The sequence below is a fragment of the Sesamum indicum genome, linkage group LG6 (assembly GCF_026168435.1).
Source record: "Sesamum indicum cultivar Baizhima isolate 11 linkage group LG6, ASM2616843v1, whole genome shotgun sequence".
Classification (NCBI taxonomy): domain Eukaryota; kingdom Viridiplantae; phylum Streptophyta; class Magnoliopsida; order Lamiales; family Pedaliaceae; genus Sesamum; species Sesamum indicum.
This window is the reverse complement of record NC_142662.1, coordinates 23,582,519-23,602,169: the sequence shown is the minus strand read 5'-3', so window position 1 is coordinate 23,602,169 and position 19,651 is coordinate 23,582,519. Positions and strand designations below refer to the sequence as shown.

The 19,651-nt window shown below is 37.0% G+C and overlaps 4 protein-coding genes across 15 annotated transcripts; 3 read left to right on the top strand and 1 right to left on the bottom strand.

The window, feature by feature from the left end:
- Positions 1-1,769: 1,769 nt before the first annotated feature.
- Positions 1,770-5,403, top strand: LOC105163654 (serine--glyoxylate aminotransferase). Its single transcript, XM_011082085.3, has 6 exons — positions 1,770-1,940; positions 3,310-3,579; positions 3,652-3,936; positions 4,188-4,554; positions 4,659-4,869; positions 5,093-5,403. The coding sequence occupies exons 2-6, from the start codon at positions 3,375-3,377 to the stop codon at positions 5,228-5,230; spliced, it is 1,206 nt and encodes a 401-aa protein (XP_011080387.1). The 5' UTR covers positions 1,770-1,940; positions 3,310-3,374; the 3' UTR covers positions 5,231-5,403.
- A 1,755-nt stretch (positions 5,404-7,158) lies between these two features.
- On the top strand, positions 7,159-8,960 carry LOC105163655 (F-box protein At4g18380). The gene has a single exon (XM_011082086.3). The coding sequence runs from the start codon at positions 7,454-7,456 to the stop codon at positions 8,567-8,569; it is 1,116 nt and encodes a 371-aa protein (XP_011080388.1). The 5' UTR covers positions 7,159-7,453; the 3' UTR covers positions 8,570-8,960.
- A 154-nt stretch (positions 8,961-9,114) lies between these two features.
- Positions 9,115-14,147, bottom strand: LOC105163657 (putative magnesium transporter NIPA3). Of its 12 annotated transcripts, none has more exons than XR_016065909.1 (11): positions 13,806-14,141; positions 13,649-13,705; positions 13,106-13,196; positions 12,826-12,986; positions 12,612-12,739; positions 11,737-11,874; positions 11,251-11,343; positions 10,782-10,902; positions 10,556-10,704; positions 10,207-10,260; positions 9,115-9,692 (listed from the first exon to the last, which is right to left on the bottom strand). XR_016065909.1 is itself a non-coding variant. In XM_088881551.1 (10 exons), exons 1-9 carry the CDS (start codon positions 13,933-13,935, stop codon positions 10,571-10,573), a joined length of 1,053 nt encoding a protein of 350 aa, XP_088737677.1. In that variant the 5' UTR covers positions 13,936-14,141; the 3' UTR covers positions 9,988-10,375; positions 10,556-10,570. The 12 variants fall into 12 exon arrangements, 6 of the variants coding, with proteins under 6 accessions (XP_088737677.1, XP_088737678.1, XP_088737679.1 ...); XR_016065907.1 differs by having other exon boundaries at positions 9,115-9,341; positions 9,636-9,692; positions 10,207-10,704; positions 13,806-14,140; XR_016065908.1 differs by having other exon boundaries at positions 9,115-9,306; positions 9,636-9,692; positions 10,207-10,704; positions 13,806-14,140.
- A 2,562-nt stretch (positions 14,148-16,709) lies between these two features.
- FIS1B (Tetratricopeptide repeat (TPR)-like superfamily protein) lies at positions 16,710-19,567 on the top strand. Its single transcript, XM_011082095.3, has 5 exons — positions 16,710-16,940; positions 18,312-18,450; positions 18,705-18,826; positions 19,092-19,155; positions 19,261-19,567. The coding sequence occupies exons 1-5, from the start codon at positions 16,848-16,850 to the stop codon at positions 19,347-19,349; spliced, it is 507 nt and encodes a 168-aa protein (XP_011080397.2). The 5' UTR covers positions 16,710-16,847; the 3' UTR covers positions 19,350-19,567.
- Positions 19,568-19,651: the final 84 nt, after the last annotated feature.

Below are 19,651 nucleotides of genomic sequence, written 5' to 3'. Positions count from 1 at the left end.
TCGAACATAAACTAACTTATTTTCAATTCGACTCTTATTTAACCCATACATTTGAACTTGTATTGGACCCAACCTATTGTAATCCCTCCAACACAATCCATCCATGTTGTGAATACCATATGATCCACACTGTATGATATTTCCCAACTCCATTTTACCTACAAAAAATATCATTTGACAGCACTACAATTTCTTGTTGAATTTACATTCCATTAATATTTTTCACCTTTTAGCCTTTTTTATTCTTTTTGTTGAAAAAATAATTTTTTGACATGTTGAAAATAAAATTTTATTGATGTAATATAATTTGATTTACATTATTAAATATTTATGCTGATGCATATTTGAATTAATTTCCCCATAGTGATTACATAAGGACAAATCATTCTACCTATGAACTTTTTTTTCCTTTTATTGATTCTTTTGAAATTTGCTTAATTACAAATACTCCATCATTATTTGAAAAATTATAAATACCCTTCTCAAATTACAAATATTTTAACAAATACCTCTTATAATAGCTCATTATAGGGGGTATTTGTTAGGATATTTATAATTTTAAAAGGTATATGTAATTAAAACAAACCTTAAGAAAGTCGTTGTAATTTATCCATATATACATTGAGACAAAGGTGCTTAATCTTCTAAAATTATGTCTCCAAATTAAGAGATGTGTTGAGGCTTGAAAGCTTGTAATGATGGAGATATTGAGGATATATTATCTTGTATTGAGGAAGGAAAGCATGCAATTTGTTTGTGTAAGAGCCTCATACTAGAGATAAAACAACACATAATTTTGACAAGAAAACAAAAGGGAAGCTTTTTTTTGTGGCTTGAGTTCCCATAGCTAGAAGCTGTGGTTCAAATCCCTTTATCACATTATCCTTCATTTTTTGTTTTCCACCTCAATCTTTCTTCAACTCTGTGTTTTTTTTTCTATGGTGTGTGTTGGGCATCAATTTATTTTGCTTTGGTAAGTTTTTCCTATTCAACCTATGCACCCTATATTTTGTTGTATTTGCACATTATGATCTCTTACTTTAAATTACGGTTAATTACAATCAGAACGTCTTTTAAAAATGCAAAGTGTTTCACAAAAGATTTTCGAAATTATACTTGCACCCACTCCGGGAATTTTCTGATTACGACTATACTTAAGGGTTTGGATGAAAAATACCGATGCCAACAGAAAAATCACGTAACCTTTCAATTTTACCCCTCATAAATAATTCGCATAATTTATCGATAAAAATACCTTAACAATCACTTTTATACTTGTAAGGGGCTAAATATAATATAAATGAAGTCAAAAGGGTATAGCTATAATTAATAAGATATTATACCCTCAAGTTATTTCTATTGGATAAAAAGTAGCCGTTGATATGAAAAATTAAGCATATTGTCACTAATTTGTACGAAATACTGAATGAACCGTAAAGTTAATTTTTTTTTTTTTTTTTTTTTGGGCTGAGATCGTATTCAAACCCTAACAAAATGGGTACAGTTATAAATAGAGAATTTTCGGAAATTTTTTTTGTAGCTCACGTATGAGAAAAGAAACAGAGAAATAATAGCAAGCCACACTCTTTTGTATATTAAAGTATATACGAATTTTTGCACTTTTGTGAGGCCAAATTGAAATATCATCAGAAAGCAGTGGCACAATTGCAAAAATCTGAAATTTTGACTATGGCTGGCCAAGTTTCTTTGATACTACTCCGTGGTAGTGGTGATGTCACTCACTCTTAGCCGCAAGATTCACATCATCTGCCAAGTGAAGAAGAGCAAAATGGGACCCACAAACTGCTGTGATTGGTCTGTGTAGCTGTTATATAATTTTTACAAGCTCCTCTTTGCTTTGGCATTTCCATCGATTATCAGAAAAAGGAAATTCTAAGGCCATTGGAGAAGTCGCTGTTTCCATAGTTGAGTAGTCAGAGGTATCACCACTCTCACTGCTCTTTCTCAAACTCTTTTTTCTTGATTTCAATCTCTTCTACTGAGCTATTATATGTAAGTTATTGACATGCATGCACATATACTAAGTCTTACAACCTTAAAGATGTTGTCTTTTTTACCCAAAATTTTTGAGATTTCAGGGAGAGGAACCCTTTGTTTGTTTGCAGTTTCTTTTTGTAAATTGATGATCAAGAATTGCTCTTGTTTGATGGGTTTCGCTGTATGTGGTGTTGTGTGTGTGATATGATTCATGAATATGTGGAGTTGGGCTATTCAGAAAATTAGGGAACTTTACACCTTCTGCTTTGCGTTGGAGCAATATCTGATGTGGTTCCATTGATTTAGTGCAAAAATTATGATGCATGGCCTCATCATTGTATGATTCATATGATCAAGGGAACTGTGTGCTTTAGCTTTTTTCTGACTGAAGTATTGCATTAGTTGATCTTTCAAGAATGAAATTGGGCTCCCTGTTGTGTTTCTCAGTTTTCAAACTGAAAATTTGAAGGTTTCTTTTAAGGAAAATATTGATTCAACAACTTGAAAGTTATGTATATGAATAATAGTGATAAATAGATTGGATGGAAAATTTATTTAACTCAGTTTAGTCTTTCTGAAGAAAAATAACCTTTTCGATACAGATGCTCCACTCCACATCCATAAAAAATAAGTTTTTGTATGGTTTCTATTAAGCAAAATTGCAACATTGATCCCATAAGATTGAATCATTTCAGCTTTGGTCCTGCACTTTGTGGAATTTTAATTTTGGAGCTAAGTCCTGTTAAAATTTGCAATGTTAGTAAAAAAGTAAGAAAAAATTTGGTCATTTTTTCTCTCTGCCGGTAGAAACTAACGGCATAACCCATGTTCTGTTCATGTGGCCGTTAGCTGGTGATTTATGGGTGCATATGACCCTCACGTGCATGCAGATGGCTTGTGCCGTTAGTTTGTCGTAGTGGAGTGAAAAATGACTAAATTTGTTATGTATTTTTTAACTAAAGGCGCAAAATTTAAAAGGAGCAGGGGCCAAATATACAATTCAGTAAAGCACAAAACCAAAAGTTGAAATGGTCCATTCTTATGGAACCAATGGTGCAATTCTGCCGTTTCAATTACATGACCTCTATCATCAGTGCATGAAACTGACTGAAGTTTTCCAACTTCAAGTAAATTTTGAAATAGAGCACCTTAGTGGATAAGACTTCAATTTGCTGCACTACAACCATGCCTAGTGTGTGAGTTATACTCGAGGGCCTTCCACATTTCACCAGTATTGTATGCACAAGGGCCTTGCAGGTAGAAGTCTAGATGGTTCTGATCCCAACTGTTGATTTCTTCTTAATCTTGCAGCGATCTCACCGTAGAACGCTTCTGTAAGTTTTTGAAGCTACTGTCTGACATTTCCGAGAAAAAAGATGGACTATGTTTACGGACCAGGAAGGAACCACCTCTTTGTTCCGGGACCTGTCAATATCCCGGAACAAGTCATTCGTGCAATGAACAGAAACAACGAGGACTACCGTTCTCCAGCTGTTCCTGCGCTCACAAAAACGCTGCTCGAGGATGTGAAGAAGATTTTTAAGACCGCTTCTGGAACCCCTTTTCTCATCCCAACCACAGGTATTAATCCCAGAATAACTTTAAATATTAATCACTTGTAATTTGCTGAGTTAACTTTTTGTGTTTGGGCAGGAACTGGGGCATGGGAAAGTGCACTTACCAACACACTATCTCCCGGTGATCGCATTGTCACTTTCCTGATTGGTCAGTTCAGTTTGCTCTGGATTGATCAGCAACAACGCCTGAACTTCAATGTTGATGTTGTTGAAAGTGAATGGGGACAAGGTGCTAATCTTGAAATTTTGGCATCAAAAATAGCGGAAGACAGAGAGCATACTATTAAGGCCATTTGCATTGTACACAACGAGACAGCAACAGGAGTTACCAATAACTTGGCTACTGTAAGAAAAATACTCGGTAAGCATACACAAAGTACTTATGTTGCCCCTTTGCTGATCTATGACATTGTTGAAATTGATGTACCAGAATATAAGTCATGTTTCTGGTTAGGCTTGGAACTAACTTGCTTTTCCTATATTCATGTTCTTGATTAATTCTAAGTCGTGCAAAACCGCTCATTGTATTTGATATCCAAACGCAAAATATTGCTTGTTTACATGTATGTGATTGAAATGATCAGACACTCATCAACTTTGCATTACTACCAGATCACTATCAGCATCCAGCACTCTTTCTTGTTGACGGAGTTTCCTCCATCTGTGCGCTTGATTTCCGCATGGACGAATGGGGTATAGATGTGGCTCTTACTGGTTCACAGAAAGCTCTTTCTCTTCCAACTGGAATGGGAATCGTGTGTGCAAGCGCCAAGGCTCTTAGGGCCACCAAAACTGCAAAATCAGTCAGAGTTTTCTTTGACTGGAATGATTACTTGAAGTTCTATAAGTTGGGAACTTATTGGCCTTACACCCCTTCCATCCAACTCCTCTATGGGCTAAGAGCTGCTTTGGATCTCATTTTCGAGGAAGGACTCGACAACGTTATTGCAAGACATGCTCGCCTCGGCCAAGCAACACGGTACATCACTTCCCTGTGGTAAAGAAAACCAAAAAAAAAAAAAAAATGACTTGCAGATTTGTGTGTAAACCTTTGGGGCTTCTGTGTTCTGCTTGAACATGCAGACTTGCAGTACAAGCGTGGGGACTGAAGAACTGCACCCAGAAGGAGGAATGGTATAGCGACACAGTCACGGCCGTGGTGGTTCCATCAAACATCGACAGCTCAGAAATCGTGCGAAGGGCATGGAAACGATACAACTTAAGCTTAGGCCTAGGGCTTAACAAGGTTGCCGGAAAGGTTTTCAGAATCGGCCATCTCGGCCACCTAAATGAGGTATGATTTCTTTCTTTAAACTACATAATTCCAGTAATCTAAAACTAATCATAGGACTGAGCATCCCCCTTGGTGCTAAAAGTTATAATTATTCGTTCCGACTACGATTCCATCATTAAGTCCTCCGATTGCTTTCGGAGACTCAAAGCTCATACCAGACAATACCAAAATCACAAGTGAGAAAATCTTTGATAGCATATGATCAAGTTTAACATTGCTGCAGCTGCAACTACTCGGCTGTCTTGCCGGAGTGGAGATGGTGCTGAAGGACGTCGGTTATCCGGTGAAGCTCGGCAGCGGGGTGGCTGCAGCTTCAGCATACTTACAGAACTCAACTCCATACATTCCTTCCAGGATTTGATTCAACATTTTCAGAGCATGGAATTGTGTTCATTCTCCGGTATCACTATACTGTAAAAATTGCACCATCCTCCTCTCTTCTGGACTTGAGGCTTTGTATTCGGTTAAATGTCGTTTATGTATCCGTTGTATCTAAACAAAGTTTCTTGGTTGAACGACCACTTCAACTAAAAACTATCGCTAATGATGGGAATCATTTAATGTTTTTAACGAAGATCATTTAGTGTATAACATTTTAGGTTAATTGCACTTAAATTTCCCCTGAAAATACAAAATTACACTTTTTCTCAAAAAAACTTTTTAAATTACACTTATATCCTTTTGAGAATTCCCGTTTGCAACTATACTCTTCCGTTAGTGTATGGACCGAAAATGTTGGCTTCATCAAAGAAGAAATCTAAAATTTTAATTTGACTCTTTATTGAACATTCCGTATAGATTATTGATTAATCTTTTTATTCAATTTGAAAATAATATTTTATTATAATTACTGAAGTATATCATTTTGCCTTCATGTCTATTACATTTACCCCCTCACGAGTATAAAACTAATACTAAGGTATTTTTGTCAATAAATTATAAACAATACCAAATGGAGGTAAGCTTGAATGCTCCCCTTAATTTGTTATTGATGTCTAGTATTTTTCATTAATTCCTGAGGAAAGAATCCAGTTATAAATGGACATTTTTTAAAGGGTGATTGTAATTTCAAAAGTTTTTTAAGAGAAAAATGTAATTTCACATTTACAAAAAAAGAGTGTAACAGTAATTCTTTTCCTTGAATAAGGTTCATTGCTACATCATTTACTACATACAAATTTAATATATTAAAAAAAATTAAAATTAACAAACTTTCGCAAAGTAAACAAAGAGATAGTATTAAAAGTAGACAAGACAACTACATTTATAAGACTCGAGCTCACAACCTCGTAATTATAAAATTCAAATATAATTAACTTTAATATTTTTGTTAAACCCCAGACATAAAACTCCAACGAGTGACAATGAAATTGGACCCAAAACTCTTAAATTTAATTTGATTCTAATGAGCTCATCAACGAATTGAAATTGTGAGGGCTGAATGGGTCCTAAGTCCAATATTACAGAGTCAAATTTATGACAACCTCAACTTGGAGGCGGAGGCAATAATGAATAGTGTTTTGGTCAAACGTAGGAGTGAAAAGTAGAATATTCCACTTGGGACTTGCATTAGTTCCGTGTTTGGAGTTCACTTTTTTAGGGACAAACTGCTTTAGACTTGACATAATAAATATAGAGGTCGTCTCAGTTTGTACCCTACAATCTTAGATTACAAATACTATCACTAATTTACTTCTTTTTTAATTAGGTAAAATTACTACCACATTTTTAAGATTTTATACAGTTAGAGATATTTTTTATGAATTAATGATGTTAGTCTTACTCTCTATATATATTATATTTATCCCTTTATAAGTACAATAATACGTACAAAAATGCTGAATGAGAAAAAAATAAAAATTTATATAATAATTTTTGGTTAATATCAGTATTTTCCATCTAATCATAATATAAATGGGTTAGACGTAAATAGAGAATTCCTAAAGATGTTAGTATAATTTTAAAAAAATATATACATATAATTTTCTATTTTTTAAAAAAAATAAGAATAATTAATTCTATATACATGCATATAAACATTCAAACTGGATAAGCATTTGATATAGTTATAATAAATTAAATAAAAATAATGGCCCTAAATTTCTTGAAAGTGGATTGATTCCTAAATCTTGCCAAAAACTCATAATCATCATCACCCAATTCTTGATTTAAATTTAATGGGCACATGATTTTGTTGACAGATAGAAGAGAAACTGTCAGAGGATATAGATAAGGTTTCCACGCAACTGCTCGAGAAACAGCTTATCAGCAGACATAAATCCACGAAATCGACCGACCATAATCCAACCAAAAACGTTAATAAACCTCGGAATTCTTCAATGGTTTTTCCCCAGTCAATCTTGCCTGCCGGAAACGTGTGCAGTTCTTGTTTCACCGCGTCACCTCTCCTCTTTCTCTCTCTCTAAAGCACACGGCTTTCTCTCTCTAGAATCATCCCCACCCCTGTTCCTCAACCGCCAATCCCACAGCTAATAGCTTTTCTTCTTCTTTTTCATATAAAAGTGGCCCATCTCCCCCCGCATATTCTTGCTTCATCCCAGACACATCGATCCCATTTGTTTCTATGCCTCAAAGGAAGAGTTTGTGTAATAATATGGATTCGAGAGTCGCTGGTTCCGATGATTTCTTTGATCGTTTACCGGACGAAGTCGTGCTTTCCATCTTCGACCAGCTGCAGGATGCCAAGTCCTTGTGTTTGTCCATGTCTGTCTGCAAGCGTTTTCATTCCATAATTCCTCAGGTTAACCAAGTTTTTCTCCCACTCCCTCAGAAGAAATCAGCGGAGAGAGAATCGGGTCAAGAAACCCGCAGGGGTTTATTCAGGAGTGCTGTGATTCGGGCCCTGAAGAAGCCCTTTTATTTCGTCTCTCAGATGATCAAATCCAAGCCCAAGAACGAGGAGAACGACCTGGAGTTCTACTCTCATTACGTGCCCAATCAAGTCTTGAAGTCTTTTCAGGAAATTCGTGCTTTTCATCTCCGTCTGCCCTGCTATGGAACGCAAAAACAGGGTTTAAAAACCGGGGAGAACAGCATGAACCCCACGAATTTCCTGAGGTGGAAGGCTGAGTTCGGGCGGGAACTGCAGAGCTGTGTGATTCTTGGAGCCAAGTCCTGGAGGGACAAGTCTGAGGGGGAGGAGAATTCAGTTTACCCAGATCAAGAATCGCGGATTATGGCGGACGAAGAGCTGAAGCTGAGAATCGTTTGGACGATCTCATGCCTGATAGCCGCGTCCGCCAGGCATTATCTGATTCAAGAAACGGTGAAGGGGCTGAAAACCATTGATAGCATAGTGGTTTCTGATGAGAGCAATCAGGGGAGGCTTTGTATGAACAAAGGACAGATTGAGGAGGTGAGGAAGATGGAACGGAAGGGAGATGAATTGTTGGAGTATAGGAGTAGAGTTCCGGCTCTGAGGATGAAAATGTGGTACTTGGAGAGGCTGGAGCTGCCGGATTCTGGCAAGGTCATGGAGGGGGGCACCCTGGTCGTCATAAGGCCGGCCGCGGCGTGTGGTGGTGCAGGGGCGGATGAGTTGAGAATGGGCAATTGGGGCGATGGCGGTATGGCGGCGGAAGCGTTTGGTGAGGAAGGAGATGGGAAGATGCTTCGGGAAGCTGTCAGGAAATTGATGGTTGCCAAGAAATGTTACACTTTGGAAATGAATTCGTTTTGAGTTTGAAGAAGTGAAATTCTAATCCAAATTGGCCGGACCTGAATCATTTACACAACACAACACACATTCTCTGTAATGGATTTAATTCATCCAAAGCTGTTTTGGGTAAGAATTTTGAGTTGTACAGTGCTACGTTTTGTTCTTTCATTCCAAGGTTAGTGAAAGGAATTGACCATTCGGTCCATTTCACATTCTTGGAATTGCCTGATCAATGGGTTTTCCTGTTGTCCCCCTTTGGTATAACACCTACCTGTACATAATATGTATGCATATCTTATTTGTAAATTTTGTAATCTTTGAAAAGACACGTGTCAATCATACATGTGTCCGTCATACATAATGTATGAATTATTTCATTCAAATTCACAAGGATTGATCATTTTTTAGTTCATTTACATTCTTGAGATTTTATGCCCAACAGTTGGCGAAGTCTGGATATTTGGTGATGGTTTCTAATTCAAATTCAATAGGTTTGTCTAGAATTTTTTTCCAGGAAAAGGGGTTTGATTTTTTGACAAATGAAGGCATAATTTGATAGACAGCCATATTGAAAGCGACGCTGCAATAACAGCCTAGTAAGTAGTAATTGTCCAACACTCCTCATCCTCAATGCAACAGCCTTTAGTGCAGTTATTAATGCTGCAATAGTTAGCTGTTTGTACAAACACATCTCAGCTTCCCAAACATGTTCAGCCATGAAGATCTGAAGATGGAAACTATCACGGTTGGAACGCAGACTGTCCTAGATAGAAAGGCGGCAGCAATTACCTGTCTAAAAGATTGAACATATACTCTTCATTTTTGTCCTAGATAGGAAGGCGGAAGATTGAACATATACCCTTCTTTTTAAAAATGCGGAGTATGTAGCAATCATTCATATACTTAATACACATAACATAAAGTGTAGCATGAATTTAACGAGCATTATGAGCATTTCTGTTTGGTATATTGGATAAAAGTAAAATACGTGTCTTAAACGATTGAGATGGATTTCGTGTTGTTTCAAGTATAAACTGGGCAACAGCATTGAAGCATGGGAGACGGCATGAATTACTATGTATATTACCTGCAAATACTGCTCAACTCTCAGAGGTGTGGCAAGAACTCAATGCTCCTGCAGCTTCTGCAACAACCACGGTGCCATGTAAATTTCACAGAGAGAGAGAGCAGGGAAAACACTGAGCCTTAAGGGTTGGTGGGGGTTTGCAACTTTGCATATAGCATTTTCCATCACAATTTACACCATGACACCAAAGAGAGCCTTCAAGAGAATGAATCTTGCAACTGGAAATAGAAAATAATGTAACGGTAATAATAGCAATGACAATGACAAACAGAAAACTCCAAGAAAAGATAGCCTCAGGACAGGTGTAAAATCAAGTTCATCTCTGCTCATTTCAACATCATAAGAAATCGAGTAGGACAAGGTGGAATGATATATAGCCTACGAATATCGTGGGAAGAATCATTATATTACGAGTTTCTCTTACGAATGATTAACAAGAAATCTAATAGACTGAATAAGAAACTTTCTTCTTGTGGCCACACAATAAACCCCGAAACAGAAAAGAGAATGGAATCTTCATATAACTCGGGCTACAAGATGAAATTTCAGTTCTACATTCATTCAGTACCACCTCTTTTTGATATTCTGCTCCCATCATTGCCATCGTCTCGCCAAATCCAAAATTCTGTGAGTGATCACTGTCAAATTTAAGCTGAGATGCCTGAGGGGCAGATAACTACAGGGCGCATACTGAATTATCACAGACTATTCACACAGGCAGCTTTTGACTAATTCCTTTTCTTGCTGTTCAGCAACATATCAAGTCAAGTTATTTGTTCAAACGTCTGGAAAGAAGCTGATGAAAACATAGTTGGAAACCGCAAGGTGGTATGTCACAAGATAGTATGCTGTTTGAGCCCTGCTCCAGGCATAACTTCCATACTTATCTCCCGATGGTTCAAAAGGAAGTATTTTCTTACCTGAAGGACATCCATTCACGTGTACCATTCTTGCCTTCTTGAGTAAACCTCATTTTCACATGGCTCATTGTGCTCGTCATGCTGCACAAAATCCCCATTCCCATTGCATAGTCGGGTCGCTAATGTAGGGGATAATGGGGTACAATTGCCTGAATGTGATGTGAGATTGTGAGCATGAAATCTTATTATATCAGCATAGTTGAATACAATAGGAGAGTACGAAAACCTCTAAAAGACGAACTTCTATCAAAATCCTTGGTCAAATGCAACAAGATGGTTCCAGAGAGCACTATGACAAAGGCACATAATTCTGATACAATGCTCCCAGCACTTTGGTCGTCCCATTCCTGTAACATGATATTTTAGCATAGAAATAACCATAGGACTACAATTATTAGTTTTCTACTTAAATAATCCATGATCTTGAAGGGATCTCCAATCAATTTCAAGGTGTGTTTGAGAGATTAATACTTTGACTATGATAATGGAGACAGTGATTCTTGGTTCATGTCAAATCTGAGGTAGATTGCTTGTTATGTAGGATATATTTTAATGTTATCACTTGCCAAAGGTGGGAAAGTTCATCTTTTGCGACCACCTCGTGCTTTCTGAGTCAAATGTCAGAGCATAGATAGATTGGACAAGCAATAAAATAGCATGTCCAATAAGAAGTGCCATGAGAAAACAGATACTACCTTAAACATAATTACGCTGGCAAGTATTGTAAGTGATGTAAACAGGACATAGTATATAGGAGAAACAATGGCAGTGTTGAAGGTGTCAAGTGCCTGTAACAAATGGACATTCAGTTAGACTCAGAAAGCTGATCAGATTTAACACCCGCACCCCACAAAAAATAAAAACCCAAAAAAAAGAGAACTATGATAGAAGTTCAACGATATTCTGTTTCAAAATGATATCACCAAGTTGAGCAAGCAGCGAGCATCAATTAATGTAAAACTTCCTGTAGATTCAAGATTTTCAAGTTACTACAAAGAAGAAACTGCCGTGGGCTTTTATTATGACTGTCTCAACTAATATTAAAATCATTTTGCATCTCAAAGATAGAATAAACATTGCCTCCTTGTATGTGGCATGTTAAAGCAAGATCCAGAATCTCATCATATTAGAAAAGATACTAGTCTATCAAGAAAATTCAGTTGAGTGAAAGTGATACTTGCCTTGTTTAGGTAATTCATCTGTGTAATGACACAAGTTGCCACGAAAAACATAAAAAACCAGGTCTCTGGGTAGATTAACTGGTTTTTCCCCTCAATAGTCAATTTCAAAGAAGTTCCAAGGGCTTTAACACTCATGACCTGCAATATGGACATAAAATATTCATATTGCTAGGCAATTAGAAAATCACAAGTACAACAAATTCCGAATCAGCAAGTAGTGCTAGATGTGTGGATTAGTCAGTACAACACTATGCATTATATAGTTCCCCTAAAGCACTTAAGTAGATTTTCTATCAATTCACCAGATGGAAGGAGAAAAATTGGAACTGCCTCACATAATTCCAAGATACAAGGGCCAAGATTTCTAAAAAGGCAGTTGAGTACAAACTCCAGTAGGACAAAATGAACCAACTGCAAGATAAGGCAAGGGCGGTAAGTTTATCTAGCCGAATCCTACAGACTTCACCATGCAAGATTTTGAAACGGAACTCAAATCAAAAGGGCTGCAATTGTTTATGTTCACTTATAGAATAATAAAATCTAGAGAAGCATAAATTTGTAGCAAATAAGTGAGTGGTCATTACTAGAGTCATAACTTTTGCCAGCAGAAGTTGAACAATGTTTCAGGAATCTGATTATAATTAAGAATAGGAGAGCAGAATTTTTATAAAGTTTGACCTTGAACAAGTTGGATTTGGTTTTGGCTGAAAAGGCCAATCAACTGAGATTTGAGTAAGAATGTAATCAACTAATTTGATATTCTAACCTTGAAGCAACAGCGTTCTAAATATAAGTTCAGATATGCACACAAACAAGATATACTACATGAAACAAGAGAAGCATGCAATTTAGAATATTAGCAACTCAGGATTTACCGAGAGAGAACCAATCAGTGAACAAATGCCGGTGAAAACAAGTACGTTGCTGTGTCCACATTGGGGTGCAAAATAGAAAACAAGAATGAATACCAAAACGATGACCGACCCCACATAGACTAGAAAGGCTGAAAACAAACAAAAGGAATTGCATCAGTCACCAGATTTGCAGCTTTAGTTTTCTAAAAGGCGAGGAGATGAGGTGTCTTCTCACCCATCTGTGTTGCCATATTCCATATTTCCTGGACAGAGGATATCGGCTGCTCTTGTGGTGCATGTATAACAATTATGATAGAACCCGTGATGCACATTATACAGCCCAATATTCCCAGTTGATGTAGCCTCTCATTTAAAATAAAGTGAGCCAATACAGCACTGCATCATATCATGTTAGAATATAACACAAGGAAAAACCAAGGTAGACTGCATAACTAGAAGAAAGCCATCTCGACAACCATGGTCAATATTAAGGACAAGAAACTGAAATAGGTCACCTGACAATGATACTCAATGCACCAAGGGGCGTGACAAGCACTGCAGGAGCAAATGCATATGCCACAAAGTTCGCCACTTCTCCAATGACCACTACACGATACGAATCAGAATAGAAATATAAACATTTCTTTGCAAATTACACATTCATCTCTTCTTTTTAAAATTTGATATCATGTATAGGCATAGCTGTCACAGGTAATGAATCACACGGTCCCTCTGATTCAAACTATGAACTCTTCTAATAATTCATCAAGCCCGTTTTACGCAAAACTACACAATTCTAGAGTAACTGCAGTGAAATTATTTCCAGAAGATGACTGCTGAAACTATTTATAGTATGATCTCCACCATCATAAAGATGTTAAGTTACAGATACTTGTTAGAACAATATCTAGCTTCTTCCACTATCTCCCCAATATTCATTGGATCATCCCCTCTACAACTGACAATCTCAAGAGTACATATAAACATAATCTTGGGAACAACAAGAAGGCAGAAAACACTATCAAAAAACAACAAAGAAAAGGGAAAAATTAACTTACTCGTGATCATCCCAAGCCACCACAGAGGCTCCATGAGATACGAATACCCCCCAACACCTAACAAAATCCCAAGAAAACACACCGATCACACACAAAAACAAGAACCCATATGGAGAAAAAGATCAAAACTTTGAAAAAAATATATGAAGATGCTCACCAGCCCTAACACCGGAGGCCGCAGCAGCTCTTCGAAGGCCTATCTTCTTGATTATGAAGCTTGCACCAATAAACCCACTTGAAAGGAGAGCCAATATGAATCCTTTGAGGTTGTCTTTGGAGATTCCCATAGTTGTGCTCAACAATATCACTTTCAAGAATTTACGTTAATTCTTACTCCTCCTCTTCTTCTTCTTCTTCTTCATGGAAATCCTCCAATGATCAATGAGCCTTTTTGCCTGATCATTCACACCTGCTGCTCAATCATAAGCCCTCATTATTGCTTGGTGTCTTTGTTTTAAAGTATATATTTTATTACATTTTCACTACTACTCCCTCAAAATTTGTTACAAGTATAAATGGGAAATCACAAGTTCAGTCCTGTAAGTTTGGTCAGTTGTGCCCATTTAGTCGTTCAACTTTTGGGCCAACAGATTTAGTTCGGTAATTTCAAAGAAGAAACAGATTTAGTCCTATAACTTCATAGCAGCGACACTTTTAGTCTTGCGATCAAATTTAAAACAATTTTACCCCTATTTAACTTTAAAATGAGCTTTTTAGTCCAATTTCATTCCTATTTGAATTTAACTTCCTTGCTCGCGAAGAATGATATCAGAGTCTAGATTTATTGAATAAATATTTGATTATATTATATTTAGATATTTTATCCACTACTGGAGGAGACCTTTGAGATATATGGAACCGAACTTTCAAGTTGCAATAAAAATAGGGAATATTTTCAGATTTTGAAAATACAAGGAAGGGAATTTCTTATGGAAATTCTTGAGAAACAACAGTCCTAAGAGGATTGACTCGGATCTTCATATGAAAGAAGAATTAGAGGAAGAGATGCGGACTTTCCAAGTCAGCTATATACTACCAAGAAATGCGGTTAGGCAATTACACTTCACCGAAATCCATGGTAGAATTTCAACCAAAAGAAACTGAACAGGTAAATTCCTGCACCTATGCGATTCATAAGACATTTCAAGACACCTCAAAGATCTCATAAGATTTGAGAGAAATTCATAAGATATTTTAAGACTATGCACATAGGTTTAACTTATATACCTATAAAAATAGAAACATTGAGCCAAAAAGTGATCAAGATTCTTAAAATCCTTCCAGATCTAATTAAGAATTTTACGGATCTGAAGACAGAAGTTGCAACCGGAGAAATCAAAGGAAAAACCCTGAAACATCCAAATCCAGACAAGAACGAATTAGGGACGCCCTCGAAATAGTTACTCTTCTACACCAGAAGGGAAAGGCTACAGAGATTCCAAAGCCAAAGATCATAAAGGATCTTATCATTGCATCCATCAGATTTATATAATAATGGAGGTAATGAGGGCAACTTTATCAGATCTATCAGAGATTCCTTAACCATTAGACTAAGACAGTGTTGCTATTGGAATGTAATTCTCCCTAATATAAATCGTTTATTAAGGTCAATTACATACCACTTGTGTCTTGTGTACATGGCCATTACCTCACGGGTACTTAATTGACAAATGCAATTCTGTTGTAATTGAGGATTGGCAATGTCAATGGCCCCATATTACAGATATTCGTTGTCCACAGATCCTCCATACTCTCCCACATATCCATGGGGGCATTGACCGTATTTCTTGGCGATCTTAGATTGGGCCTTTGACATCGGCTACGCTACTCCAGGTTCTCAAAACTGTGGGTACCAAGGTAGGTTGGTCTTCACTACTCTTGAGCCCCTTCAAGATTCCTTGCCATACGTTTATCCTCTGGCTCACCATCTTTGGAAAGCTTTCTACAGTTGACAAGTCTTGGTTATTTCACTTAGGTACCACTTGTTTCTTGTGTAACGAATGGGTTACTGAAACACACAATCACCTCTTTGTTCATTGCCCCTACTCAAGACACTGCTGAGGGTGATCTGGCGCACCCTGCGTTTTGACTGACCCCACCGTGATTGACCTACCGACGTTCTGTCAGCAGCAAAAAGGTGGGAGAGGAAAGCATTGTATCTCGGCTTCTTATCGTGCACTATTGGGCTCTCTTGTATACCACATATGTTCGACGATTTGATGGAGGAATATGGGGGGCACCTTCAGTAGGATAACTTATTATTGAAGATGTCCGACAACGGATACTTATGTTGATTTACCTCCTTCTATTAGTACTTGTGCACTTTTTCGTTTATGGCGGATCCCTTGGCCTGTCGAGGTGACTGTCTAGCCTTTCATATTGTATTGTACCAATGTACTACAATTTATTTAATGAAACTTATATTTACCGGAAAAAAAAGAAGGAATAATTACATTCCCCTCCCTAAGATTTGGTGTAATTACGCGTAGACCCATTGTAGTATGGGAAATTACATTTAGTACCTCTGAGGTTTGCCTCTATTTAATAAATAAGTCCACCTGTTAGTAAAAATTAATCGAATTTACTAATATTAATAAAAAAAATTGAATGAAAATTGATATTTACCCTTGATTGACTTAAAACTGACTTATTGCATGTTAAATAATTTTTTTCGGATAAACTATCCTCATAATAGTGAAGATATACCCTGCACATGTATTAACATGTGAAAATGTATGAGGATAATTTGATTATAAAAATATTTATTTGACTTACTATAAGTCAGTAATAAGTCGATTGACGGTGAATATAGAATTTTTTTTTAATTTTTTATAAATTCAATGAATTTTGACTAATAAAAAATTTATTTATTAAATAAAAGTATACATCAAGGTGCTAGACATAATTTTTCAAATTATAAAAAATCTACATGTAATTCAGTAATTGCAGTGTAATTATCCATTTATATTATCGGCCAACGCGGATTGTCCAGGGAGAATCGGGTCTGATTTGCGGGTTTTGGAACGGACCCATTTGACAAACCTCCGTAACCCCAAAATGTCTACGAATCATCTCATTCAAAATTCTCTAGACTACTCCAATCACACACAAACTTAACGGAAAAGAAAAGAAGTAGATATATAACTATTCTATAGAAATTCATAAAGTTTCGGTTTGGTACAAACTAGTTATATAGGAAATGGAAGCGAAAATTGGGAAATTTTTCGACTCGGTGAGCAATTTTTTCACCGGCGGGGATCAGATTCCGTGGTGCGATTTCGACATCGTCGCTGTGAGTGTTTGTTATATTTGTTTTTCTTTGTAGTTTTTCCACCGACTTGAGTGCAGTTAAGATTTCTGGGAATCGTGGTGATTTTACTTGGGTTTAAGAGGTGAATTGTTGGGAGCAAAATCTTTGTTCTTTCTGCGTTCGTAGTTCTGAGAATAGTCCTTGGAGACGGAAATCCTACTGAAGATATCACAGTGACTGCATGTGGGGCAAAATTTGATGGGGTTTGATTGAGGGAATGATGAAAGGAGAGGAATACAGCTCGATGTAACTTAGTATATTGGAAATCTGATATTCCGTGTGTCTGCTATACTTAAGCGACCTAGTGTTTGCTGGGTTAATTTACCTTGCATTTTGATGTACCAAGACCTGTTCTGGCCTTTTTTGTCCATTGCCTTTAGTTGCTTTTGATTGTTAGTTCTAAGAATCCAATAATTTGCTCATTTGAGGTTGGATTTCAAAGTGCGTTTGGTTCGCTACTAGCTTATTTGCTTTTTGAATAAATTTGTAATTAACTATGACTTGTCATAGACAGCGTTATTCTCCTGAATTGAGCATAGTTTTTTAGCATACGGGATACTTTCTTGGATAGTCTTTTGTCTATTAGTCTCCCTATAATGGTAGGAAGAAAGCCGGTGATTACATGAATTGATGGACTAGAGGGGAAAGCTCAATGCTTCATAGCAGTGGGATTGATAAGCAGTTTGTGAGTGATATGCCTGCTTTAAAAATTTCAGTCTTGGCTTATTGGATTTTTTCTGAGGGTGCATATTTGTTTGGTTCTGTTTTCATCTGTTCCTGTTTTCTTACAGTAATGTAGAATTATCATTTATGAAATGTTTGTATATGAACGTTTACAATATCCTGGGCAAATAGAGGCTTCTTATTGATTAGATGGCTGCTTCTACGCATCAGGTTTGGACATTACTTTCTCTGTTTCTCTTGCTCATTGGCTCGTTATATGATGGTGGTGGATTTTGTTCTTTGAAGTAGGAAATGGAGAGTCTCTGCATAACATTTGATTTTCTTGTGTTGCTTATGACTTAGGTGATCGTGTTCAAAACCAAATTACACAAATTTGGATTTTGGTTTGTGGTCAATTGAATTTTTTACTTTCTGCAACTGTCATTTCCTTGCATATATCATCTGATTTTGGAGTATATACTCAGAAAAGAATATTCCTATATATTAAATACAAGAACTGGCCAACCTGTAATGGTTTGTGATTCTGACTCTGGTTCTGTCTGGAAATGTTTTCATGCATTCAGAAAAGCACTGATGTTCCCTTGCCTTGCAGATCTTAGGGTGTTCCTCTACAAATATTCCTCTTTTGCCATTTCGTTTTGCCTATGTCTGACAATTACACATATACAGGGTTGTGAGCGTGAGGTAGCTGAAGCTGAGAAAGGCTCCTCTGATAAACTAAAAGGTGAATGCATCATGCGCTTGTCTTGGGCCCTTGTTCACTCAAAACGGGAAGAGGATGTTCAACGCGGAATAGCTATGCTTGAAGGTGATCTGGGACCACCACGAACCCCCTCTCCCCGGCCCCCACTCTCTTCTTGCTCTGTCATGTTTGTTGTGTGTCTCAAGGGAATCCTTTTTCTTTTTGAACTCATGGAACTGAAGATATTGCTGTTGGATCCTTCATCAATACCTTTTGCTTATGTTCTGTTTTTTGGCTTCTCATGGACCACTGTATGTACTCATCTTCCTGGTGTAAAATCAGGTTTCAAAATTTTGATTTTTGAAACTTTTCACTTGCAGCTTCATTGTCTGGGTCTAATACCCCCCTGCAGGTCAGGGAAAAGCTTTATCTTCTTGCTGTTGGATACTACAGAAGTGGGAACTACTCTAAGAGCAGGCAGCTTGTCGAGCGGTGTTTAGAGGTTGGTAGTCTTTTACGAAATCAGGCTTGAAATATATTAGGGAGCCTCGGTGTTTAGACGTTGGTAGTCTTTTACGAAATCAGGCTTGAAATATATTAGGGAGCCTCTATCTGTTGAAAGCAAATGGTTATCAGTTTGTTCTCAGGTTTTGGTTTATATTTTCCCTTTTTAGTTTACTTCATAATCCTTCATCTTCCAGTAAACTTCTGTCTTGGCGTATATATTCATTTGAAATTTGGTTTTAAATCGGTGGAGAATATTACAGATTGCACCAGACTGGAGGCAGGCGTTGACCCTCAAGAAAGCACTGGAAGATAAAATCACAAAAGGTAACTTGAACTCAACTTAATGCTTGTACTTGTATAATCTGATGTGTATATATAACTTGCCACGAAATGATCTTTTTTGCCTTTGCTTTTCTTAATTCTATCCAGATGGAGTAATTGGTATTGGCATTGCTGCAACTGCTGTTGGACTTGTGGCTGGGGGTATTGCCGCAGCTCTTTCAGCTCGCAAGAAGTGATAACAATGTACATAATGGAATTACATCCAGAGTTTGATTGCAGACCCTCTGCCTTATGATACTGTCTGATTTTTCCTGTTATGATCTCTTGTAAAATTTGAGTGTATGGATGTTGTACCTGATGTATAATTAGACAAAATACTGTATTTCCATGCATTACTGCACTAGATGGGCTTCTTTCTTTGTGGAAATCTCAATTCATACCTTGTTGGAGAATACATGAATGAGAACAAACGATCCTGATTTGTTCATTTCCTCACACGGCTCAACTATACTCCTATATCCAATCTCTGCATCTGTGC